The 27,220-nt window shown below is 41.8% G+C and overlaps 1 protein-coding gene and 1 non-coding gene across 20 annotated transcripts in view; both read left to right on the top strand.

Annotated features, from left to right (window-relative positions):
• TPST1 (tyrosylprotein sulfotransferase 1) overlaps positions 1–26,288 on the top strand; it is a 148,144-nt gene extending 121,856 nt beyond the window's left edge. For 10 of the 19 annotated variants that reach the window (XM_054495247.2, XM_063668329.1, XM_054495243.2 and 7 more), the window contains 3 exons: positions 18,504–18,554; positions 22,917–22,963; positions 25,737–26,288. In XM_054495247.2, coding sequence (XP_054351222.1) covers positions 18,504–18,554; positions 22,917–22,934 — 69 coding nt within the window. In that variant the 3' untranslated portion in view covers positions 22,935–22,963; positions 25,737–26,288. Of the gene's footprint in view, positions 1–18,503; positions 18,623–22,916; positions 22,964–24,886 lie in introns of those variants that run through there. The other 9 variants (XM_054495249.2, XM_054495245.2, XM_054495242.2 and 6 more) reach the window with 4 other exon arrangements.
• On the top strand, positions 10,329–10,433 carry LOC129041789 (U6 spliceosomal RNA). The gene has a single exon (XR_008503937.1). It is a non-coding gene; the product is annotated as a U6 spliceosomal RNA (small nuclear RNA).
• Positions 26,289–27,220: the final 932 nt, after the last annotated feature.

Here is a 27,220-nt window from a genome sequence, read left to right as displayed (position 1 = left end):
AAAATGGTAAGGGACTGAGCCATTTGGAAGATAACTTAATGTAAGTGCCTGAAAAACAGGGATACAACAAAACAAAGGGACAAGAAGCAAGCCAGTTCACCCTGAACCCTACAAATGTTTGGGAATTAGAAACATCAGGTATTACAAATTAGGGGAAACGGATGAAGTCTGATACTAAAAATAGGGAGGTTGACAGTCTGTGTAGGAACAGTTAGACTTCCAGATCCTTATCTCTATACCCCACCTCCCCCTCTGCAGAAGAGATAGATTCCCTTAGGGAGGAAGAAAACTAGAGAAAATAAAGACACTAGGGGGAGAGTGTGATGTCAGCAAGATAGTGGAATAAAAGATACCTGACATCACTCTTCCCACAAAAATACAACTAGAAATTATTCAGGCCGGGCGCGGTGGCTCACTCCTGTAATCCCAGCATGTTGGGAGGCCAAGGCGTGTGGCTCACTTGAGGTCAGGAGTTCGAGACCAGCCTGGCCAACATGGTGAAACCCAGTCTCTACTGAAAATACAAACATTAGCTGGGCGTGGTGGTGGGTGCCTGTAATCCCAGCTACTCGGGAGGCTAAGACAGGAGAATTGCTTGAACTCGGGAGTTGGAGGTTGCAGTGAGCCAAGATCATGCCACTACACTCCAGCCTGGGCAAAAGAGCGAGACTCCATCTCAAAAAAAAAAAAAAAAAAAGGTATTCAAAGACAAGAATAGCAACCTGAGTTCACCAGAACTTGGGGAAGAAGTGGAGAAACCTCCTGGGCCGACAAAATTTTTTGTAAAATAAGTGGTCATTTCAGACTGTGCCACCTCTTCCCCCCAAGCTGGCATAACACCACTCAGGGAGAATTTTCCTAGCCCTGCAGTTACCAAGGTGAGAGGAAGGAATTGGAGGTGGGTATTCAGTCTCCTCACTGGTCTGGGACTCTTCCCAGGGAGCCCACTCCAGTCCCATCTGGGAGAGCCAGGAGAGCTGAACTATCTGGGGTAAATTGGGGACAAAGAGCAGGGCACTGATTGTAGCAACTCGTATATGGATCTTGCAGCTACTCTGTACTCTAATTAGCCGAGACACCCTATTGACAAGGCTGGCCAGTGTCTTAGTGCCACTGGGGTGTAATCAGTGGGAAGGCCTGAATCCCTGGTCAGATTTTCCACAAAACTTAGTGCTCACATGGAACCTTCCCCTGGCCCAGAAACAGCTATAAGATTGGGATTAAGCTGGGCATGGCAGCTCATTTCTGTAATCCACTTTGGGCGGCCAAGTTGGGTGGATCATTTGAGCCCAGGAGTTCAAGACCAGCCTGGGCAACATAGCAAAATCCCACTTCTACCACAAAAACAAAAGTTAGCTGCATGTGATAGTACGTGCCTGTAATCCCAGCTACTTCAGAGGCTGAAGCAAAGAGTCGCTTGAGCCTGGCAGACAGAGGTTGCAGTGAGCCAAGATCATGCCACTGCACGCCAGCCTGGGCAACAGAGCAAAACTGTGTCTCAAAAAAAAAAAAAAAAAGTTGGGATTAACTTCCAGTGTACACTTAAGCACTTAAGACTTTCACAGACTGGGAAATGACGACAGGGTAGCAATATAGTTCCAGAACAATGTTTACCTTTCGGTGATCACTATAAGTCTTCCAGTCTGTGAAAAAATGTCAGGGCAAGTTAGTTTAGTTTTAGTGCAATGTTTCGAATGTCAGGGCAAGTTAGTTCAGTTTTAGTGCAATGTTTTGAATGGCAGGGCAAGTTAGTTTAGTTTTAGTGCAGTGTTTCAGTTCTGATGCTCACTGTAAGTCCTCCCCAGAATGGGAAGAAACAATAGGCCAGTACTTAATCTCTCATACTAAGTAAAGGCCCGAAATCACCAAAGAACACCTGCAAAACCTAGAAGAAATGGCTGTATCCTCAAATGTGGAAGCATCAACATAAACAAGCAATGATTATGAAAACTTAGGGAAATATGACACCACCAAAAGAAACCAACAAAGCTCCACCGGTGGACTCAGAAGAATTGAAGATCTATGAAATATCAGACAGATAATTCAGAATAAGCCTCTTTAAAAAGTTCACAGAATCTGCCGGGCATGGTGGCTTATGCCTGTAATCCCAGCACTTTGGGAGGCCGAGGCGGGCAGATCATGAGGTCAGGGGATCAAGACCATCCTGGCTAACACGGTGAAACCCTGTCTCTACTAAAAATACAAAAAATCAGCAGGGCGTGGTGGTGGGCACCTGTAGTCCCAGCTACTCGGGAGGCTGAGGCAGAAGAATGGTGTGAACCCGGGAGGCAGAGCTTGCAGTGAGCCAAGATTGTGCCACTGCACTCCAGCCAGGGAGACAGAGCAAGACTCCGCCTCAAAAAAAAAAAAAAAAAAAAAAAAAAAGTTCAGGGAATCACAAGAAAATAGAGATAGAAAATTAAATGAAATTTAGAAAGCAATCCACGAATTTAGTGAGAAATTTGACAAAGAAATAGAAACAAGAAAAAGAACAAATAGAAATCCTATCTATAAACAATACAGTAAGTGAACTGGAATAACTCATTGGAAAGCTTTAGCAGCAGACTTGATCAAATAAAAGAATTGGTGAGCTTGAGGACAGAACATATGAAATTACCCATTCAGAGGAGCAAGAATAAAATAGGGTAAAGAAGACCTACAAGAATTGTGGAATACCATCAAGCAAACTAACCTCCACGTAATAGGAATTCCTGAAGATGAGGAAGAAAAGGGTGTAGAAAGCATACTTAAGCAAATCATGGCTGAAAAAGTCCCAAATCTAGAGAAAGATGACACTGTCTAGGTACAGGAAGCTCAGTGATCAGCAATTAAAATCAACCCAAAGAAGAGATACCTATGGCACATTACAGTCTGGTTAACAAAAATCAAAGACAAAGAAAGATTACTCAAGGCAGCAAGAGAAATGTGTCCAATTCAACATACCCCAATAGAGCTTTCAGCAGATATCCCAGCAGAAACCCTGTACGCCAGGAAAGAGTGGAATGCTATATTTAGAGTGCTGAGGGAAAAGAAAAAACTGCCAAGCAAGAATACTCTACCCAGCAAAGTTACCCTTTATAAACACAAAGGCAAGATAAAGATTTTCCCAGACAAACAAAAGTTGAGGGAATTTATCAACACCAGACCTGTCTTACAAAAAATGCTGAAGGGAGCTCTTCAGTCAGAAAGTGAAGGATGCTAATGGGTAAAAAGAAAGCATCTAATGGTATTAAACTCACTGGCAAAAGAAAGAAAACTCACTGGTAAAAGAAGACTTCTGAAAAATTCAGAATATTCTAATACTGTAAATGGGGTGAGTAAACCACTTATATTTTAAGTATGAAGACTAAAAGACGGAACTTTTTTTTTTTTTTTTTTTTTTTAAGACAGAGCCTTGCTCTGTCACCCAAGCTGGAGAGTGCAGTGGTGCAATCTCAGCTCACTGCAACCTGCACCTCCTGGGTTGAAGTGATTCTCATGCCTCAGCCTCCGAGTAACTGGGATTACAGATATGTGCCAACACACCTGGCTTATTTTTGTATTTTTAGTAGAGACAGGATTTCACCATGTTGGCCAGGCTGGTCTTGAACTCCTGACCTCAGGTCATCCGCCCATCTCGGCCTCCCAAAGTGCTGGGATTACAGGCTTGAGCCACCATGTCCGGCCAACAAAACTATTAAAAACAATAACTACAACAGTTATTTAGGAGACAGACAATTGTTTAAGCAATAAAAAGATTAAATCGAAACATCAAAAAGTCAAAATGGCAATGGTGGTGTTAAAGTATAGAGTTTGTTTTTGTTACTTTTCTTTGCAAAGTTAAGTGATTATCAGTTTAAAATAACCTATTATAAGATTTTTTTTGTAAGCCTCACGGTAACCATAAAGCAAAAACCTATAATAGATACACTAAAAATAAATAGCACAAAATCAAAGCACGCTGCTAGAGAAAATCACTTACCATAGAGGAAGACAGTAAGATAGGAAAATAGGAAGAAAGAATCTACAAAACAACCAAAAACAAGGAACAATATGGCAGTAGTAAACCCTTACCTATCAGTAATAACCTTGAATATAAATGGATTAAATTCTCCAATTAAGAGTGGCAGAATGGATTAAAAAACAAGACCCAACTACATGCTGGCTACAAGAAACTCACTTCATCTGTAAAGATAAGCACAGACTGAAAGTGAAGGTATGGAAAAAGATAATTTATGCAAATGGAAACCAAAAAAGAGCAAGAGAGCCTATAGTTTTATCACATAAAGTAAACTTAAATCAAGATGGTTAAAAAAAAGACAAGGCCATTATATTATGGCAAAAGGGTCAGTACAGCAAGAGGATATAACAATTGTAAATATATATACACCCAACACCAGAGCACCCAAATATATAAAGCAAATAGTAGTAGACCTAAATAGAGAGATAGACTGCAATACAGTAATACTAGGGAACATCCACACTTTCAGTGTGAACAGATCATCCAGACAGAAAAGAAACAAAGAAACAGACATTAAACTGTACTCTGGACCAAATGGACCTAACAGATATTTACAGAACATTCCATCCAACAGTTGCAGAATACACATTTTTCTCAACAGCACATGGAATATTCTCCAGGATTGATCATACATTAGGTCACAAAACAAGTTTTAACAATTTTTATAATTTGAAATTATATTTATCTTGTCACAGTGGAATAAAACTAGAAATCCATAATCAGAGGAACATTGGAAACAGTACAAATTGATGGAAATTAAACAACAAATGGACCAATGAAGAAATTTTAAAGTAAATTTTAAAATTTCTTGAGACAAATGAAAATGGAAACAAAATACCAAAACCTATGGGATACAGCAAAAGCGGTTCTAAGAGGGAAGTGTATAGCAATAAACGTCTATATCAAAAAAGTAAAAAGACTTCAAATAACCTAATGATACACCTCAAGGAACTAGAAAAGCAAAACCAAACAAACCCCCTATTTTTTATTCTTTTTTCTCTGGAAAAAAGGCACCTAAAAAACAAACCAAAGTTAATAGAAAGAAACAATAAAAGAGGAGAAGTAAATGAAACCAAGACTAAAAGAATACAAAGATCAATGAAATGAAAATGGTTTTTTTGAATAGGTAATCAAAATTGACAAACCTTTCAGAAGACTAAGGGTGGGGGGAGAGAAGACCCAAATAAGCAAAACCAGAGGTGAAAAATGAGACATTGTAAGTGATACCACCGATCTACAACAGATCATTAGAGACTACTATGAACAACTATACACCAAAAATTGCAAAGCCTAGAAGGAATGTGTAAATTCTCTGACACATACAACCTACCGAGATTGAATCAGGAAGAAACAAAAGACCTCAACAAACCAATAATGAGTAATGAGATTGAAGCCATATTTAAAAAGTCTCTCAACCAAGAAAAGCCCAGTACCTGTTGCTTCACTGCTAAATTCTGCCAGACATTTAAAGAACTAATACCAACCCTACTCAAACTCCTCAAAACAAAAATTTTTTTGGAAGAGAAGGGAATACTTCCCAACTCATTCTACAAGGGCAGCATTACCCTGATACCAAAACCAGACAGGGATGCGACAAGAAAATGACAGGCCAACATCCCTGATGAACACAGATGCAAAAATCCTCAACAAAATACTAACAAACCGAGTTCAACAATACATTAAAAAGATCATCCTGGGATACAAAGAGGGGAAGAACAGACTTACTTGAGGGTGGGGGGTTGGAGGAAGGAGAGGATCAGAAAAAATACCTATTGGGTACTATGCTTATTACCTGGGTGATGAAATAATCTGTACACCAAGCCTCTGTGACACACAGTTTACCCACATAACAAACCGGCACATGGACCCCTCAACCTAAAAAAAAAAAAAAAAAATTATCATGATCAAGTGGAATTCCCAGGGATGCAAGGATGATTCAGCATACCCAAATCAATAAACATGATACATCACATTAATACAATCAAGACCAAAAGCCATATAATGATTTCAATAGATGCTCAAAAAGCATTCAGTAGAATTCAACATCCCTTCTTGATAAAAATTCTCAACAAACTGGGTATAGAAGGAACATACTTCGGCGAGGTGTGGTGGCTCACGCCTGTAATCCCAGCACTTTGGGAGGCTGAGGTGGGTGGATCCCTTGAAGTCAGGAGTTTGAGACCAGCCTGGCCCACATGGTGAAACCCCATCTCTACTAAAAATACAAAGCCTGGGTGATAGAGTGAGACTTTATCTCAAAAAAGAAAAAAAAAGAAGGAACATATCTCAAACCATATATGACAAACCCACAGCTAACGTCATGTTCAGCAGTGAAAAGCTGAATAATTTTTCTCTAAGATCAGGAACAAGACAAGGATGCCCACTCTAACCACTTCTGTTCAACTTAGTACTTGAAGTCCTAGCCCAAGCAATTAGGCAAGAGAAAGAAATAAAGGGTACCCAAATTGGAAAGGAAGAAACCACATTATCTTTATTTGCAGATAACATGATCCTGTATTTAGAAAAACCTCAAGACTACCAAAAACTGCTAGAACTGATAAACAAATTCAGTTAAGTATCAGGATACAAAATCAACATAACAAAAATCTGTAGCATTTCTATACATCAACAGCAAGCAATCTGAAAAAGAAATCAGAAAAGCAATCCCATTTACATAGCTACAAAAAAAATAAAATACCTAGGAATGAACTTAACCAAATAAGTGAAGAATCTCTGTGATGAAAACTATAAAAGACTGATGACAGAAATTGAAGAGGACATACAGAAAATGAAAAGATACTTCATACTTATGGATTAGAAGAATTAATACTGTTACGGAGTTCAAGACCAGCCTGGCCAACATAGTGAAACCCCATCTCTACTAAAAATAGAAAAATTAGCCAGGCCTGGTGGTGGGTGCCTGTAATCCCAGCTACTCAGGAGGCTGAGGCAGGAGAATCACTTGAACCTGGGAGGCAGAGGTTGCAGCAAGCCGAGATCATGCCACTGCACTCCAGCCTGGGTGACAGAGTGAGACTCCGTCTCAAAAGTCAGTATTACCCAAAGTAATCTACAGAGTCAGTATAATCTCTATCAAAATACCAATGACATTTTTCACAGAAATAGAAAAAAAATCCTAAAATTTGTGTGGAATGACAAAAGACCTTGAATACCTAAAGCTATCCTAAGCAGAAAGAACAAAGTTGGAGACATCACACTGCCTGACTTTGAATACCACAAAGCTATGGTAACCAAAACACCATGGTTCTATATATATGTACACACATTTTATACACACATAGGTACGTAAAACACCTACAAAATTTTTGTTTGTTTTTTGAGACAGAGTCTCGCTCTGTTGCCCAGGCTGGAGTGCAGTGGCATGATCTTGGCTCACTGCAACCTCCGCCTCCCAGGTTCAAGCAATTCTGTGCCTCAGCCTCCCAAGTAGCTGCGATTGCAGGCACCCGTCACAAACGCCTGACTAATGTTTTTGTATTTTTAGTAGAGATGGGGTATTGCCATCTTGGTCAGGCTGGTCTTGAACTCCTGACCTCATGACCTCATGATCCACCTGCCTCAGCCTCCCAAAGTGCTGGGATTACAGGTGTGAGCCACCGCACTCAGCCTAGACCTACAAAATTATACTTGGAGAATCCTGATAAAAAGGCTGGCTGAGAAAGCACACCCATAATTATACTCAACTCATATACAGAATTCAATTTAACTTTGCAGTGCTTCATAGCCAAGACTTGCTAGAAATTGGCAGAACATCTCTAACATAAGAGAGACCAAAAGAAAGAAAAATGTACCTCGGAGATAACAAAAACAATGTAATAAGCAAAAGAAACATAATTGAACTGTAATAAATATTCTTGTAGAGGTGAGGTGAAGGAACAAGAATAACTTGCTATTTTCTAAAACATTCAGAAAGCTTGGGAACTAAAAATAGGAGAGCTGAAATTTAAAATCAGTGATTAGATAAAGTTGAGAAAATACCTTAGTAAAACAAAAAGAAAAAACAAGAGATGACTTAGAGAGAAAAGATAAGAAACGTGGAACGAAAATTCAAGTTGTCTGATGTTTAACTGACTGGAATTCCAGAAGAAGAGAATAGAGAAAATGAACAGCAGGGTGTTATCAAAGTGACAACATAAGAGTAGATGGACATGTATCTGTTTCTGATACCACTGAGTGAGGAAAATAAGCCACAGTACCATGAAATTGTAGAACACCAAGGATAAAGAGAAGCTGCAAAAACTGAAAAATCAACTCTTCAATCAGAAAATTGAGGCTTCAGGGCAAACCATTCTCCCAAAAACTGGAGGGAATGGTGCATACTGAGAATCACAGATTACCTCCAGAAACCTCACCTCCTCAAGCTTAGGTAGGGAGAAGGGGAAATCATCTTGAAATAAGCCGGAGCACTCCTTAGCAATGGTTTACTCTCAAAGTAAACTTTTATCAAGCCTAATTGACATGTGCTTTACCAGAGCCTAACTGACCTCGAGGAAGATGTGTTGTTAGTCCATTTTGCATTGCTAAAAAAGAATACCTGAGACTGGTAATTTACAAAGAAGAGGGGTTTATTTGGCTCACGTTTCTGCAGGCTGTACAAGAAGCATGGCACCAGCATCTATCTGCTTAACTTCTGGTGAGGCCTCAGGAAGCTTTCCCTTATGGTGGAACACAAAGGGGAACAGGCACAGCACATGGAGAGAGAGAGAGCAAGAGAGAGAGGGGAGGGAGGTGCCAGACTCTTGAACAACCAGATCTCACACCAGGTCTTGCATGAACTATAGTTATAGGGTAAGAACTTACTCACAAGTGCAGGGACAACATCAAGCCATTCATGAGGGATCTGGCCCCATGACCCAAACACTTCCCACTAGGCCCCTACCTTCAACACTGGGAATCACATTTCAGCATGAGTTGGAGGGGGAAAATACCCAAAGTGTATCAGAAGGGAAACACCCAACTGCAGCCCTCTCTAGCCTTCCTGTCTTACCTAATCGGGGAGAAGGGAACCTGAGAAGCACTTGTGAAAGTCACGGCCCAGGCACACAGGCTCACTAAAAGACAGAACTAATTATGTGATTATAGGACACTCCCCCAACCACACACACACCTCACCACCACACCGATCAGTCTCCTGTGTAATGATAGTGCTTTACTGCTAAATGAACTAATTTTCAGACCCTATTCTATTGTAATAAGGAGTCTTTAGGGAAACCAAGAAACGATAAGAGATACGAAAACAAGGATGTGATTGCAACAACATGGGTACAGCTGGAGACCATTATCCTAAGTGAATTAATGCTGAAACAAAAAACCAAAAACTACATGTTCCAAACTCATAAGTGGGAGCTAGACATTGGGTATTCATGGACATAAAGATGGGAACAGTAGACACTGGGGACTGCAAGAGATGGGAGAGAGGAAGGGGAGAAAGGGTTGAAAAGCTGCCTACTGGGTACTATGCTCACGACCTGGTTTGCAGGATCAGTTGTACCCCAGACGTCAGCATCACACAAAATACCCTTGTAACCTGCACGTGTACCCCTGAATCTAAAATAAAAATTGATTTAAAAAAGGACACTAAAGGAAATGTAACCTATACAGCTATACAAAACAGTAAACACAACCCAACTCTTAGCCAGAGAAACATAAAGCCTCAAACAAGAGGACTTTTTACTGCAGTTTCTTCTACCCAGTATATCATGTCTGCTTTCAACAAAAACTTACAAGACATGCTAAAAGGCAAAAACCAAATTGCATGAGGCATAGCAAGAATCAGAACCATTGCCAGACTCATTTATGGCAGTGATTTTTGGAATAATCAGACTCGAAACTTTAAGTATGATTAATATACTAAAGGCTGTAATGGAAAAAGTGAACAACACGCAAGAAAGATGGGTAACATAAGCAGACAATGGAAACTCTAAGAAAGAACCCAAAAGAAATACTAGAAATAAGCAATACTATAACAGAAATGAAGAATGCCCTTGGACTTATTGATAGAGTGGAAAGGACAATAGATAACCTGGGAAAGATTCAATGAGCTTGAAGATATGTCAGTAGAAAGTTCCAAAACTTCAACTGCAAAGAGAAAAAAGAATGAAAATGACAGAACATGGCAGGGCCTGGTGGCTCACACTGTATCTCCGCACTTCAGGAGGCCCAGGTGAGAAGATCACTCGAGACCAAGAGTTGAGGGCCAGCCTGGGCAACATACAGAGATCTGTTGACCCACAGAAAAGAAAAAGGAAAAGAATAGGATATCCAAAAACTGTGGGACAGTTACAAAATTATATATATTTAAGTCCTTGCTTTGGCTGAACCTAACACTAAAATTGGAACAATACTGAGAAGATTGCACAACATGGCCCTGTGCAAGGATGATATGTAAGGTCATGAAGCATAGAAAAAACATTTCTAATTGTTTTTTTTAGATGGAGTCTCACTCTGTCACCTGAGCTGGAGTGCAGTGGCGTAATCTTGGCTCACTGCAACCTCTGCTGCCCAGGTTCAAGCGATTCTCCTGCCTCAGCCTCCAGAGTAGCTGGGATTACAGGTGCCTGCCACTGCGCCTGGCTAATTTTTGTAATTTTAGTAGAGATGGGGTTTCACCATCTTGGCCAAGCTGGTCTTGAACTCCTGACCTCATGATCCACCTGCCTTGGCCTCCCAACGTGCTAGGGTTACAGGTGTGAGGCACCTCACCCAGCCAACATTTCTAATTTTTTTTTTTTTTTTTTTAGATGGAGTCTCACTCTGTGGCTCAGGCTGGAGTGCAGTGGCACAATCTCGGCTCACTGCAAGCTCCGCCTCCCGGGTTCATGCCATTCTTCTGCCTCAACCTCCCTAGTAGCTGGGACTACAGGCACCCGCCACCACATCCAGCTAATTTTTTGTACTTTTTAGTAGAGACGGGGTTTCACCATGTTAGCCAGGATGGTCTCGATCTCCTGACCTCGTGATCCGCCTGCCTCGGCCTCCCAAAGTGCTGGGATTACAGGTGTGAACCACCGCGCCCGGCCAGTTTTTTTAAAAATTAAAAAAAAAGTCTGTGTAAAATTGTGTACACACAATGGGAATAACAGAGGAAAAGAGAGAAAGGAATAGAAGAACTATTTGAAGTAATAATGACTATTTTCAAAACTAAAGACAGATGCCAAACCACAAATCCAGTTTAGAAAGTTAAGAAAACAAGCAAGATAAATACCAAATGCCAGGTGCGGTGGCTCACACCTGTAATCCCAGCATTTTGGGAGGCCAAGGTGGGCATATCACTTGAGGTCAGGAGTTCAAGACCAGCCTGGCCAACATGGTGAAACCCTGTCTCTGGTAAAAGTAGAAAAATTAGTCAGGCCTGGTGGCAGGTGCCTGTAATCCCAGCTACTCGGGAGGCTGAGGCAGGAGAATTGCTTGAACCTGGGAGGCGGAGGTCGCAGTGAGCTGGGCACCACTGCACTCTAGCCTGGGCAACAGAGTGAGACTTCATCTCCAAAAAAAAAAAAAAAGATAAATACAAGAAAGTCTGTACCTAGGCATATCATAATCAAATTGCAGAAAATCAAAGATAACATCCTGAAAAAACCTAGAGGACAAAAAACACCTTACCTATGGAGAGTGGAGTGAAATATTTCTATATTTATTATGTCTTTAATTTATTATGTTTTTAATTGTGTTTTTAATTTATTTTTGTGGTTACCTGGTAGGTGTATATGTTTATGGGGTACATGAGATATTTTGATGCAGGTATACAATATGTAATAATCACATCAGGATGAATGAGGTATCTATCACCTCAAGCATTTGTCATTTTCTTGTATTACAGACCATCTAGTTATACTCTAGTTGTTTTTAAATAAATAGTAAATTATTGACTGTAGTCACCCTGTTGTGCTATCAAATACTAGATTTTATTCCTTCTATCTAATAATATTTTTGTGTCCATTAATTATCCCCTCCCCCACCCACCTACCCACTACCCAGGTCCCAGCCTTTGGTAACCATTGTTCTACTCTCTACTTCCATGAGTTCAACTGTCTTAATTTTTAGCTCCCACAAATAAGTGAGAACATGCAAAGTTTGTCTTTCTATACCTGGCTTATTTTACGTAACATAATGACCCCCAGTTCCATCCATGTTGTTGCAAATGACAGGATCATTCTTTTTTATGGCTGAATAGTACTCCTTTACATATATATATATATATATATATATATATATATATAATTTCCTTTATCCATTTATCTGTTGATAGACACTTAGATTGATCCCAAATCTTGGCTATTGTGAATAGTGCTGCAGCAAACGTGAGAATGCAGATATCTCCTTGATTTACTGATTTCCCTTTTTTTGGGTATATTCCTAGTAGTGGGATTGCTAGATCATATGGTAGTTCCATTTTTAGTTTTTTGAGGAACCTCCATACTGTTCTCCATGGTGGTTGTACTAATTTAAATTCCCACCAACAGTGTACCAGGGTTCCCTTTTCTCCACATCCTCACCAGCATTTGTTATTGCCTGTCTTTTGGATAAAAGCCATTTCAACTGGGATGAGATGATATCTCATTGTAGTTTTGATTTGCATCTCCCTGATTGTCATGACGTAATATTGAGTACCTTTTCATATACTTGCTTGCCATTTGTATGTCTGCTTTGGAGTAATGTCTATTCTGATCTTTTGCCCATTTTTTATTGTATTGCTTGATTTTTTTATTGACTTGTTTCAGCTCTTTATCTATTCTGGTTATTAGTCTCTTGTCAAATGGATAGTTTGCAAATATTTTCTTCCATTTGGGGGATTGTCACTTCCCTTTGTTGATTGTATCCTTTGCTGCATCGAAGTTTTTACACTTGACATGATCCCATTTGTCCATTTTTGCTTTGGGTGCCTGTCTTTGTGGGGTATTACTCAAGAAATCTTTGTTCAGTGCAATGTCCTGGAGAGTTTTCCAAATGTTTTCTTTTAGTAGGTTCATAGTTTGAAGTTTCAGATTTAAGTATTTAATTCATTTTGATTTGATTTTTGTATATAGCAAGAGATAGGGTTCTAGTTTCTTTCTTTTTTTCTTTTTCTTTTTCTTTTTTTTTTTTTTGAGACAGGGTCTCACTCTGTCTCCCAGGCTGGAGTACCGTGGTGTGATCACAACTCATTGCAACCTCCACCTCCCAGGTTCAAGTAATTCTAATGCCTCAGCCTCCTGAGTAGCTGGGATTTCAGGTATATGCCACCATGCCTGGCTAATTTTTGTATTTTGAGTAGAGATGGGGTTTCACCATGTTGCCCAGGCTGGTCTCAAACTTCTGGCCTCAAGTGATCCACCAGCCTTGACTTCCTAAAGTGCTGGGATTATAGGTGTGAGCCACTATGTCCAGCAAGTATCTAGTTTCATTCTACTACATATGGATATCCAGTTTTCCCAGCGCCATTTATTGAAGAGACTGTTCTTTCTCCAGTGTATGTTCTTGGCACATTTGTTGGAAATGAGTTCTCTGTAGATGTCTGGATATGTTTCTGGGTAATCTGTTCTATTCCATTGGTCTGTGTGTCTATTTTTATGCCAGTACCATACTGTTTTGGTTACTATAACTCTGTAGTATAATTCGAATTCAGGTAATGTTACTCCTCCAGTATTATTCTTTTTGCTCAGGATAGCTTTGGTTATTCTGGATCTTTCATGGTTCCAGGTAAACTTTAGAATTGTTTTTTCTATTTCTGAGTAGAATTTTATTTTATTTGTAGCTATTGTAAATGGGATTACTTTCTTGACTTCTTTTTCAGATTGTTCACTGTTGGCACATAAAAATGCTACTGATTTTTGTATGTTGGTTTTGTCTCCTTCAACTTTCTGAATTTATTAGTTCTAATAGTTTTTTTGGTGGAGTCTTTTGGTTTTTCCAAATATAAGATTATATTATCTATAAACAAGGATAATTTGACTTCTTTCTTTCTAGTTTGGATGCCCTTTCTTTCTATTGTCTCATTGCTATAAGACTTACAGAATGAAATATTTAAAGTATTGAAAGAAAAACCCTACCAACCTATGGTAACTCCATGTTTCCAGTTGGTAATTGCTTAGGCAAAACACCTTGGAGTCATTCTTGATTCTCCTTGTCCCTCACATCCCATATCCTGTTAGGATATCAAGATGTAATAAGAAAAAAAAATTGTAATCATCCCCTTCTTACCACCTCTATTTCTATCTCCTTGGTCCAAGCCATCATTATCTCTTCTCTGGATTATTGCTATAGACTCCATACTACAGTCTAAACAGAGCAACTAGAATGATTAAAGTCCAATCTAGTACTACTACAGAAGCTTCCCATTTCACTACCTGTCTATGAATTACTTAATTTCTCTGTGCCTCAGTTGCTTCATCTGGAGATTGTGTGATTGATGAGGAGGCACTTACTTAATACCAACCTGATGCACAGAATAGTAAAGTTCAGTGGTTTTTTTTATTATTTTAATTTCCAATTTGCCCTTCAAATCAGAAGCTTAGTTTTGTCTTATTCTTCAGTGCTTGAGATGGGAGGGTTTGTAGAAACATATAGATTCTGAATACCTAGCTCATTGCTGTCAAGCAGAATCCTCCATCTTTTAGTGCCTGAAAATATTCAGATGTCCAGAAACATTGTTAACCAAAGGAAATTCCATTTCTAGCTCTGCTGTTTGTATAGCCAATGTAGTGGGTCAGTTTTGTGCACTGTGTAGAAATTGCTTTGTCAGTGGAAAATGTTATTTTCGTCGGTATTACAGTTCCTAACTTTTGAGGCATTTGTTCCCTGGAGGATACTAAAAGAAGGAAATCTTCAGACAGCTGCCCACTGATTTTTTGCTTGAGCCTTTATTTGATATTTTACCCTGACCCCTTTTGGTTTTTTATTACATTTGTAACATCACATACCTAGGTTTTTTTTTGCTTCTTCATATAAGCCTTACCTATCTGGAACTGTCAGTACTGGGAAGGTACTTATAGTGTTGAATGTTCCCACTCATATTTCCTGTTATGCCTTATGCTTTTTATAACAAGCCAAAAAGAGGAAGAAAGATTTCACCATAGATTTGCTAAAGGCAATGTGGGATGCAGTGAGTGTGGTTTAATGGAAGAGCCCTGGGGTGCGGCCTCTGAGCCTTGCTCTGCCAGTGACACCTGTATGACTGCCTGGGCTTGAGTTGAACCTTCTGCATAAATTCTAGCAGAAGAGGCTAGCTCAAAGAGGAGATTCAGTGTCTGAATGTCTGAGAGAGTGTGAAAATAAGAAAAGTTGGCCGGGCGCAGTGGCTTACACCTGTAATCGCAGCACTTTGGGAGGCTGAGGCAGGCGGATCACCTGAGGTCAGGAGTTCAAGACCAGCCTGACCAACATGGAGAGACCCTGTCTCTATTAAAAATACAAAAAAGTAGCCAGGCGTGGTGGTGCATGCCTGTAATCCCAGCTACTCAGGAAGCTGAGGCAGGAGAAGTGCTTGAACCCGGGAGGCAGAGGTTGCGGCGAGCCAAGATTGCGCCATTGCACTCCAGCCTGGGTGGCAGAGTGAAACTCCGTCTCAAAACAACAACAACAACAACAAAAAAGTCAAGTCACTTGAGACCTCAACCCACTGACAAGAGAAGAGGGACTGGGGCAGACCCAACCTAAACTGGTTCTGTAAAGCAGCCAGGGCACAGACCAGAGTGGACTGTGGGCCTGAGCAGTCAGTGTATGCCCCTGGGGCCTGGAAAGTAGGGGCTGGGACTTCATTTCTTGAATAGAGGGAGAAGGAAAGACGCTTGAGAATCTGGTAAAAAAAAAAAAAAACCCCAAAACAAATAAAACATTTGTGGGCTTCAGCCCCTCCACTGGGCATGGTGTCTTCTTGACCCACAGACAATAGGCAGGCAAAGTGGATAGAAGCGAGTGCTAACATGATACACAGCTCCCAGGGCTTAGACACTTCCCACCTCAGCAAGCTGGACCCATCCGAGCTGTGGTGTCAGGGTAGAACAAATGATTCTTTTTTTTGAGATGGAGTTTCACTCTTGTTGCCCAGGCTGGAGTGCAATGCTGAGATCAGTTCACTGCAACCTCCGCCTCCCAGGTTTGAGCAATTCACCTGCCTCAGCCTCCTGAGTTAGCTGGGATTACAGGCGCCTGCCAACACGCTCAGCTAATTTTTTGTATTTTAAATAGAGATGGGGTTTCACCATGTTGGCCAGGCTGGTCTCGAACTCCTGACCTCAGGTGATCTGCCCGCCTTCGCCTCCCAAAGTGCTGGGATTACAGGCATGAGCTACCACGGCCGGCCGAACAAATGATTCTTATATGCAGATTCTTTAGGGAGGAGCTAAGCCAGCCCCCATTGACTGGCGGAGATGATGGTAGCTTTGAGACACTCCTAGCAGCTGCAGTTTTGTTATCCTGCACCCTGTTCACTTTCCAGGGCCATGCACCTCCACGGAAATACCTTATCTATAAGCCTTGTATCTCTACTTCAGTTTAGGCCTCCTAGACTGTAGCGGAGAACAACAACAACAAAAAATAGACCAAGTTTTAGGCATTGCAGGAAAAAAAAGTGTGTTAATTCTCTGAGCCTCCGAAGTAATACAGCTATATTTATAAGTGGATCAGTAAAAGGAGAAACTTCTTTAGGTTTTTAGACCTAGGATTCAGCATTGAGATTTTCTGTGCTCTGAAGGACTATCCAGTAATTGTCCTTCCAATAACTTTCCTTAGTTTCTTGTTACAATCGCGATTCCAGTGGTTATCAAACTTCTTCCTAGTGGATTGCTTTTCCACTCTTGATTGACATTACTTGTTCCCAAGTTTTTTTTTGCTGTTGCAAACGGTGTTGAAATAAACATCTTTGTACTTAAATGATATATGTGTGTTTTAACAGTAAATTTTTAACATTAAACCACTGACTTAATTCATTTATTGAATTTTGTTGTTGTAGTATATCACACATACAGTACACCATTTAACAATAACTGATGCGTTCACAAAATGAACACATGCTCATAATCACTACTGATATCAAGACAGAAAATTACCAGCACCCTGGAAGCCTCTCTCAGCTTCTCTCTCTCTCAATCACTACCACCTCCTTCCTACCCAGGGCAAACAGTATCCTGATTTCTAAGATCATTGATTTGTTTTACCTACTTAGTAGCTTTAAATTTTTTAAATGAAGATGTAGTATATTATTCTTTGGAATCTGGCTCCCCACCTCCTCATCATATGTTGAGATTCATCTGTGTTGTTGGTAATGTAGCAGAGTTCATTTTTTTGTTGCTGTATAGTATATCATTATATGCGTAGACCACGTTTTTTTATTTATTCATTCTCACTGCACTGTTCTGCAATGCCACCTTGCCATAAACCAGGCATCCGCATCTGAGGGGCTGTTTCTGGACCTGTCATTCTGTTTCATCGATATATTTGTCTATCCTTGTGCCAAAACCCTACTGTCTTACTTATGACTATATCATTAACTTAGCTAATGTTTAGAGCTATGTAATATAGATAATTATAGCTGTATAATAGTAATGTATCGATATCTGGTAGAATAAGTTCTTCTACTTTGTTATTCTTTTAAAACTACCTTGACTATTCTTGGCCCTGTGTATTTCCATATAACTTTTACAATCAAGTTGAAATTACTCCCTCCCCTCCAAAAAAAAAAAAAGCGTACTAGAATTTTGATTGGGAATTCTTTGAGGAGAATGGCCATCTTTACTATATTAAATCTTCCTGTCCCTGAAAGTGGTATGTCTGTTTATGTGGGTCTTTAATTTCTCTCAATAGTGTTTTATAGTTTTCTGTGTTAAGGTTTTATATATCTTTTATTGATTTACTCTTACATATTCAGTGGGCTTTTAAATGTAATAAATGGTATTTATCACAAATTTATCATAAATAATGATTCCTAATTATTGCATGTATTAGAAACATTTTTATATATTAAAGCATAGGTTTTTAATTATAAGATTTTATGAGATTTATGGTATATATCATTTTAAGAATCACTTAATATTCAAATTCAAATCACCATGGGAATACTGGGTAAATTGAGAAAAGTAAAGTTGGATTAAATGCAGGGTTGTATCCTTGGAGAATTCAAAAGGAACCAGGAAGAGCTTGTTCCTAAACTGCGTGAGTTCTGTGTTGGTTGCTTGAGAGAGATTGCCTAGGGCTTGCTTCCTCTCTCAGCTAAAGTGATTGGGATTTGGCAGTCAGGGTGCTTTTGTTTTTAGGGTAACCTGAGCCCTCTCCTAGCCAGCCCGCATTTGTGAGCACTCAGTAAACACAGAGCAGGAGGGAATTGCAGTGAATGGGGATTTCCCTCAGTCCTGCCCACTGGCTGCTCTTGAACTGACAGGCTTCTTTCTCATTCTAAACTCACCAGCAGTGGAGCAGTAAACCCAGCCATGGTCAGGCATGGCACATGTCCTGAAATGATGGGGACTGGACCTGTTGCCTTAAACTCACACCTGCTTTGTTTTTCCAGGTCTATAAGGGAGAATTCCAACTACCTGACTTTCTTCAAGAAAAACCACAGGTACTGTGTCTGCTTTTTCCTCCTGATGTATACTAGATTGGCTCTTGCATTGAAGTAATATTTTTAAAGAGATAATGAAATTAAAAAGACAGAAACTGGAAAACCAAAAAGAAAAGAAGAAAAGGGATAGTGATATGTGCTGGTGGAAGAAAGATCAGCCTCTGGGACTTGTTGATTTTAACAATAATTTAACACAGTCTTAATTTCAGACAGCTCAGTGTCTCCCAAAACCAGGGAAATACTTTATTGATAACCAAATTCTGATTGCTTGAGATCCTGCACAAGCCGCCCAGTAGGTAAAGCTGCTCCAGTGTTCCAGTGCCTAATTTGAAATAAAAATGTTCAGCGACCCTCTCTTTTCCTACTCTGTGTACTGTACATCCATGCCCCTTTGACTTTTCTCATTTGGAGCCCAGAAGACTTATAAATATACACACAGTCACTGGCCCTTGGGAAGGACAGTGAGAGTTTGAAGGATTAAAGCCAGCATGGTGGCTCATGCCTGTAATCCCAGCAATTTGTGAGGCCGAGGTCGGCGGATCACTTGAAGTCAGGAGTTCAAGACCAGCATGGCCAACATGGTGAAACCTCATCTCTACTGAAAATACAAAAATTAGCCGCGTATTGTAGCATTTGCCTGTAATCCCAGCTACTTGGGAGGCTGAGGGAGAATCACATGAACCAGAAGGTGGAGGTTGCTGAGCCAAGATTACACCACTGCACTACAGCCTGTGTGACAGAACAAGACTGCCTCAAAAAAAGAAAAAATAAGCTAGGCATGGTGGCGAGGCCTCTGGTCCCAGCTACTTGGGAGGCTGAGGCAGGAGGATCACTTGAGCCCAGGAAGTGGAGGTTGCCTTGAGTCTAGATTGTGCCACTGCACTCCAGCCTAGGTGACAGAGTGAGACTCTGTCTCAAAAATAAAAAAAAGTAAGCAGATTCAGAGTTTTCCCTGTAACGTCCTCTCTCACTGACTTGCATTCCAATCCTGTTTCCTGGGTTGGAAAGAAACAGGGAGTCTCGCGGCTGACATGCCTAGAGGAGCCCGGCGTCCTGCCTCTGGGTATCACCTGTCATCCCCATATAGAAGTTGGAAAAAATGGACACTCATGGCCTGAGTGCAGCCGACTTCCCTTTCCAGCATGGCGATGATGCATGTTGCCTCCAGGCTGCTGCTGTCAGTGATTAGCTTGTCAATAGGAAAAGGAGACTCAGCTCTGAACTCAGTTTCTGAAAGCGTTCCAGATAGAGGTTGGTGAAGCAACAGCACCTCACAGACTTGTGGGAAATCCAGTTGCCTGAAGCAAGCCTGGAGTAAATGGGCTGCCCTCTCTGAGGGAAGCCATGTCTCATACCAGAGTTGAAGCCCCTTCCTTCCTGACCCTTTTCTGAAAACACTCAGCCGCCAGTAGTTGATACGTATGACTTGAGTGTTTCAAAGTACTTTCAAGGCATATTCTTATTCACATATATTTACTATTCATCCATTCATTCACTTATTCACCAATTGTTTACCCAGTGTCTACTATGGTTAGGAATTAGAGTAAGTCCTCAGGAGTCACGGGGGAAAGAAAGACCTCAAGGAGCTCCTGATTTATCCAGAAGAATCCGACCACCTTGTGCAAACAAGGAGACACAGAGCTCTGGGCCCAGGCTGGGCATGATGTCCCAGAAATCTGGGCAGATTCATGAACAGACTCACACCAGCTGTGGAAGTTGGAGCCAGAGAATATTCCAAGAGGCTGTCTTGAAGGAATATAAAATCCAAAAGTGCCCAGGTGCGGTGGTTCACGCCTGTAATCCCAGCACTTTGGGAGGCCCAGGTGGGTGGATTGCCTGAGGTCAGGAGTTCGAGATCAGTTTAGCCAACATAGTGACACCCCGTCTCTACTAAAAATACAAAATAATTAGCAAGACTTGGTGGTGTGCGCCTGTAATCCCAGCTACTCGAGAGGCTGAGGCAGGGGAATTGCTTGAACCAGGGAGGTGGAGGTTGCACTGAGCCAATACTGCACCTCTGCCCTCCAGCCTGGGTGACAGAGCGAGAGTCCGTCTCAAAAAAAAAAAAAAAAAAAAAATTCCAAAAGCCGGTTTGCATAACAAATCTGAAGAAGTCAAGAAAAGGTATTTGAGACTAAAACTAAAGGGACACCCCTGCTTCACAACATACCTAAAAATATTTCCAAGTGGATTGCACATCTAAATGTGAAAGGCAAAATAATGAAGTTGTTAGAGGATATAGAAGAGCCAGGCATGAGGCTCACGCTTGAAATCCCAGCACTTTGGGAGGCAGGCAGATTGCTTGAGTCCAGGCATTCAAAACCAGCCTGGGAAACATAGCCAAACCTCATCTCTACTAAAAATACAAAAAATTAGCCGGGTGTGGTGCATGCCTGTAGTCCCAGCTACTTGCGAGGCTGAGGTGGGAGGATCACCTGAGCCCCAGAGGTTGAGGCTGCAATGAGCCAAGATCACACCACTGCACTGCAGCCTGGGCAATCAATCCTGTCTCATAAAAACGAAGAAGATAATAGAGGAACCATCTTTATGACCATAAGAGGACAGGATTTCTTAAGCCCTAAAAAGTACTGATTATTAATTTAAAGGTAGATAATATGAACTGCATTATAATTGAGGATTGTTTGTGTAATAAAAATCATCATAAGGAGAGTAAAATAGTGAGCCTAAGTAGGAGAACATATTTGAAACAAGGGACTCATCTGGGGCTGAGTGCAGTGACTCACACCTGTAATCCCAGCACTTTGGGAGGCCAAGGCGGGTGGATCACAAGGGCAGGAGTTTTAGACCAGCCTGGCCAACATAGTGAAACCCCATCTCTACTAAAACTACAAAAAAAAAAATTAACTGGGCGTGTTGGCAGGCGCCTATAATCCCAGCTACTTGGGAGGCTGAGGCAGGAGAATTGCTTGAACTCAGGAGGCAGAGGTTGAAGTGAGCTGAGAACATGCCACTGCACTCCAGCCTGGGCAAGAGTGCGAGACTCCCTCTCAGAAAAAAAAAAAAAAAGGACTCATCTGTGGAATATAGATCTTCATCATAAGGGAATTTTTTTTTAAATTGGGGAAGAAGCCTGGACAACATAGCAAGACCCTATCTCTATCAAAAAATTAGCTCGGCAGGGCCAGGCGTGGTGGCTCCCACCTGTAATCCCAGCACTTTGGGAGGCTGAGGCAGTCAGATCACTTGAGATTAGGAGTTCAAGACCAGCCTGGCAAACATGGCAAAACTCCATCTCTAAAAACACATACCAAAAAAAGTTAGCCGAGCGTGGTAGCACACACCTATAATCCCAGCTGCTCCCGAGGCTGAGGCAGGAGAATTGCTTGAACCCGGGAGGGAGAGGTTGCAGTGAAGCGAGATTGCGCCACTGCACTCCAACCTGGGTGACAGAGCAAGACTCCATCTCAAAAAAAAAAAAAAAAAAAAAAAAGGCTGAGCGTGGTGGCATACTTGGGAAGCTGAGGCAGGATGATCTGTTAAGCCCAGGCAGTGAGCTATGATTGTGCCACTGCACTCCAGCCTAGGTTACAGAGAGAAACCTTGTCTATTAAAAAAAGAAACAAAAAATCATGCAGAAGTGCGCACACACACACAGACATACACACATAGAAAAGGGCCTATAAGGTCTTCAGTTTAACTTCTAATGAAAATCAGCAGAAACTCATGGAACCTTCAGATTGAATAATTAGCTAGAATGGTTCATAAAACTCGGGAAAGTGTAGTACTTAACAATGACAGTTTTATAAAGGATGCAGATCAGGACCAGCCATAAGATAGAAGTGGGCCCAGGAGGGTCCTGAATGCAGAGCTTCTGCGCCTCCTCCCTATGAAACCAGGGAACGTCACCCTCCCGGCACACCCATGTGTTCACCACCCGGGAAGTGCCACTGAACTTCCACACCCAGCATTTTTATTGGGGTTTATTTATGCAGGCAAGATTGATCAAATCATTGGTGATGTGTTAGAACTCAATCTCTAGCCAACATCCCCTCCCCAGAGTTGAGGCGGGCTCCAAGCCCCAGCCCCTGATCCCATGGTTGGTCTTTGTGGTGAGCAACCCCATCCTGAGTCATCTCATAACATAAATCCAGATGTGATCCAAGGGCCTCAGAAATAACAAATACACTCTTGTTACCCAGGAAATTCCAAGGATTCGGCATTTCCCTCCCAGGAACCAGGGGGAAAGGGCAGTCAGATTCTTGAGCATACCACAGTAGTGCACTGAGTTCATCTGAAAGTGAACAGAGCCTGTGGGCCACCCCTGATGTTTCAGTGGGGACAGTCACTTCTCGTGCTGACCAACTTCGAGGACATTAAAACATCTTTTCTTTCCTTCAACAGACTGAGCAAGTGGAGTAGCAGAACCAGGAGCCTCTTCCATACATGAGGTGAGGGTTGGGGGACATTGCTGGGTCTTTCTGTTTCCCACTCGGGCTCTTGCAGGGGGCTGGGTGGCCAAGGTGGAGAGCACAGCTCTGGAGTCCGTCTGCCAGGGTTGGAATCCTGCCTCTTCACTTTCTGTGTGGAAGCAAGCAAGTTACTTCACCTCTCTGTGTCTTCATTTATTCATCTATGAAATGAGGATAATATTAACAAGAGCATGGTGGTGAGAATTAGTCATCATCCAAGAGCCTGGCTCATAATAAGTGCACAATAGTATTGTTATTTTCATTATGAACCATGAAATATTTCAGCTGAAAGGGACCTGGAGGCCATCAAGCCCAACTCCCTGTTTGCTGATAAGGAAGCTGGTCCCAGAGGGAGCAGGTCATTTGTCAAGACCATAGTCCATAGGCAGGGAAACCCAGAACTCAGGAGTGGCTGTTTACTTCTGGTTACCTGTTCAGCCAGTGCCCCAGCCACCCATCCCCACCTCCAATGGCTTTCTTTGTGTGCTGGACTTGCAGATGTTTTTGCCCTAATGCAATTTTTGTTTGTTTGTTTGTTTCTTGGTTGGTTTTTCAAGTTTGCCCTTGCTTGTTTTAATGTATTATGGATGGCTTATGTGAGTAACCTACATTGTCTCATTGGACTAAGCGCTACATTGTGGACAAGGCCAGCCCTGCCTTCTAAGCCCTCTTTCTATCTGAGTACGTGGCCCTCATCAGGCACATGTCCAGGGACACCAGCTCGTGAGTGGCAAAGCTGGTTTCTCAGCCCGGATCTCCAGGTGCAGCTGCTCAGAGCTCATACCCTTGTCCCAGACTTTCAGTTTCTGCTTATCCACCCAAACTTGCTTAAGATCAGTTTTGCTCCAAATGATATGGCAAAGCCTTTGATCAGTTGGAACTTGAACAGCCTTTTAAAAAAATCTGATATTGGCTGGGCGCGGTGGCTCATGCCTGTAATCCCAGCACTTTGGGAGGCCAAGGTGGGCAGATCACAAGGTCAGGAGTTCGAGACCAGCCTGGCCAACATAGTGAAACCTCGTCTCTACTAAAAATACAAAAATTAGCTGGGTGTGGTGGCAGGGACGTGTAATCCCAGCTACTTGGGAGGCTGAGACAGGAGAATCACTTGAACCCAGGAGGCGGAGGTTGCAGTGAGCCAAAATCGTGCCATTGCACTCCAGCCTGGGTGACAAGAGTGAGACTTCGTCTCAAAAAAAAAAAAAATTGGCTGGGCGTGGTGGTGGGTGCGTGTAGTCCCAGCTACTCGGGAGGCTGAAGCAAGAGAATTGCTTGAAGCCAGGAGGCAGAGAGGTTGCAGTGAGCCGAGATTGCAGCACCGCACTCTAGCCTGGGTGACAGAGCGAGACTTCGTCTCAAAAATAAATAAATAAATAAATAAATAAATAAATAAAAATAAAATCTGATATTGATAGTGATTTTTTCTCATAGTTTACTGGCTGACCTTTGCTTTTATTTTTACTTTATATAATGATGTATTGTGCATATTCCATACCAGGCATAAAATACCAAGCATTTTATTTGCATATATATAAGATGATATATATATATAACAGATACACTAAATTATATATATATCTGTATATAAAATTGTATTCAGTTCTCAAACCACTGCGGCAAGCTGGTAGTATTCCTGTTTTACTAGTGAGAAAACAGGTTGAATGTGACTTGCGGTGCATTGATGGATTATAGACATAAGAAGCACATGGACGCTGCTCCGTCATGTCAAAATCCCAGATGGCAGCAAGCTGCTAATATTGACAGGTTCTAGGATTCAGGTTTCCTTTTTGCTGAGGAGCAAATGCTGAATGTTAGTCTTATGCCCTGTGGGTCTGCATATTTAACAGCAGTTATCAGGCCTTGGCTAATTTTCTTTATACAAAATGCTTTCAAACTTCATAGGTAATCTCCCTGCCCGCCCCACCAAACACACACAAGGCCTCATTTCTTTACCAGCGTGTTGTAGGATGGACCGCATCGGCAGTTGCCTCCGCAGCATTTCACCCTTGCTTGTGTGTGGAGGCTGGGAGGGGCCAACCTGTGGTGAGGAGGACTCAGGAGAACTGGGGACACAGCAAAGCCCTTAGGATGGATACTATCTTTCTTATCTTTTGGGTCCCTTTGGCATTTCAATAACAGTCTCTGTGTTCTCTGGAGCTTCCTTTAAAGAACCTTAGGATCCATTTCTTCATGTGAGGAGGAATCAGGGTGCTGACCCCTGGACACTTAAAGAACCTTAGGACCCATTTCTTCACATAAGGAGGAATCAGGGTGCTGACCCCTGGACACTTAAAGAACCTTAGGACCCATTTCTTCACATAAGGAGGAATCAGGGTCTTGACCCCTGGACACTTTAAGAACCTTAGGACCCATTTCTTCACACGAGGAATCATGGTGCTGACCCCTGGACATCTGATGCCCCTGACAGTGCCCCCACAGTAGCAACAATAGCAGATGACAGTCAGTTATTTAGAAATGGGCAGGAGCAGCCCTGGTTTTGACCATTTGCTTGCTTTGCACCCAGCAGCTACTTGCATGCATCTGAAAGCACCAAAGTGAGGGTGTGTGTGCCTCCCAGGCAGTCTTCCTGAGGCAGCTGTTCTCAACATCCATCCTCCTGGCCCCTGACCTGCAGGAACCTCCCCAACCGCCTGGCTTGTCTAGGCCTGTAGCTGGGAAGGAAGAGACGAAGACACAGGGAGAACACACCAGGACTCCACACCTGTAACCACATTCTGTTTGTTCGCCCTAGGAAAGATTGCTGCCTTTTCAGCAGAAGGGAAATTCCTAGGACTGGCTGTCCCCTGCCAGGTTTGGTGGAGCTTCTGCACCTTGGGTGCACCGCCTGTGCATTTGCCAGTTTCCTCCCACTGAGAGGATGGAGGTGTCCGCACAGCTTTGGGCCTCGTGAGGGATCTGCCTCCTGAGCAAAGAGCTCTTGATCCCGATTTCGTGCACAGCCCTGCAGTAAGGAGCCCAGAAGGAACATGTGTTTCCTGTTAAAACTCCTCTTGTCCTCTTTTCTTACCAGATTATGACGTTTGTTTTCAAGGAGAGGGTTTAAAAATTGGATCCTGTAAGCAGACTTGGGCAGTCTCCTTTTGAAATAGGTTGTCTGTACATGTTCTAATGTTTTGTAGAACACGTGTACCTGTTTAAGTGTATTGATGTGAATAATATTAAATATCTTAATTATTTAATTCATTGTATTGTTTCTGAGAAGTTGGGAAATTACCATTATACATTTACAACTTAATGACTTTTGTATTTTATTTTTCAAAATAAAAGCTTTCAATGTGAAGCATTCTGGTAGTTACATGTTTTCATTAATGTGATTTCAGAGAAGCACAGACATTATCAGATGCTGATGTGATAAACCAAAGTTTCCTTGGTTGGCTGTATTGTAGATACTCCCCTGGAGCCATCACCTTTTTTTGGAGGGGGTTGGTGGGTAGAGGCAGGGTCTCGCTACATTCCCCAGCCTGGACTCAAATGATCCTGCCTCAGCCTCCCAAAGTACTAAAATTGCAGGTGTGAGCCATGGTGCTTGGACTACATTATCATTTTGTAGTGAAGTTTTCTGTAATTTATTTCAGAGAGAACCTATTGCCATCCACTTTGAGAATCCTGTTCTATTTCATGCTTGCAGACTGTATTTAAGGACATGGAAGTTACTATTTCCACTTGTTTCCTAGAAGCCTTTGTTATGAAACACAGGATGTCCAGATAGTAGTAATAATTCCCATATTGAGTGTGTTCACATGTGTGCCAGGCATGAAAAGGGTATATAACATATCCCATCTCCACCCCAAAACTTGTACCTATCCATTTAGGTCGTATCCATATCAGTAATTACAGTATTTTCTACTGTCACTTGACCCAGAAACTGAAGAGTCACACTTGATTTCACCCTTTTCCTCCCTCTTTCCATTCGCATCCAAGATCTTTGATCCTACCTTCAATGTATTTTTTGGATCACAGCAGAATAAGAGTTTTTAGAATGCACATCTGGACAGGACCCTCCCCACCTGAAACATTTCAGTGGCTTCCATTTCACTTAAAAGAGTCCAGACTCCTGCCAGGGCCAGCAGGGTCCTTCTCTCCATCTCATCGCAGGCCTCTCTCCCAACCTCACCGCTTGTGCTCTAGAAGTATCTTTATTTTCAGAACATAGCAAGTTCTTCCTGTCTCTACATATCTCCTCTCTCTGGAATGTTCTTCCCTTTGGCTATTTAA

This window comes from Pongo pygmaeus, chromosome 6 (assembly GCF_028885625.2).
Source record: "Pongo pygmaeus isolate AG05252 chromosome 6, NHGRI_mPonPyg2-v2.0_pri, whole genome shotgun sequence".
NCBI classification, from domain to species: Eukaryota; Metazoa; Chordata; class Mammalia; order Primates; family Hominidae; genus Pongo; species Pongo pygmaeus.
Note: the sequence above shows the minus strand (reverse complement) of the source record. Positions and strands in the feature narration are given on the sequence as shown.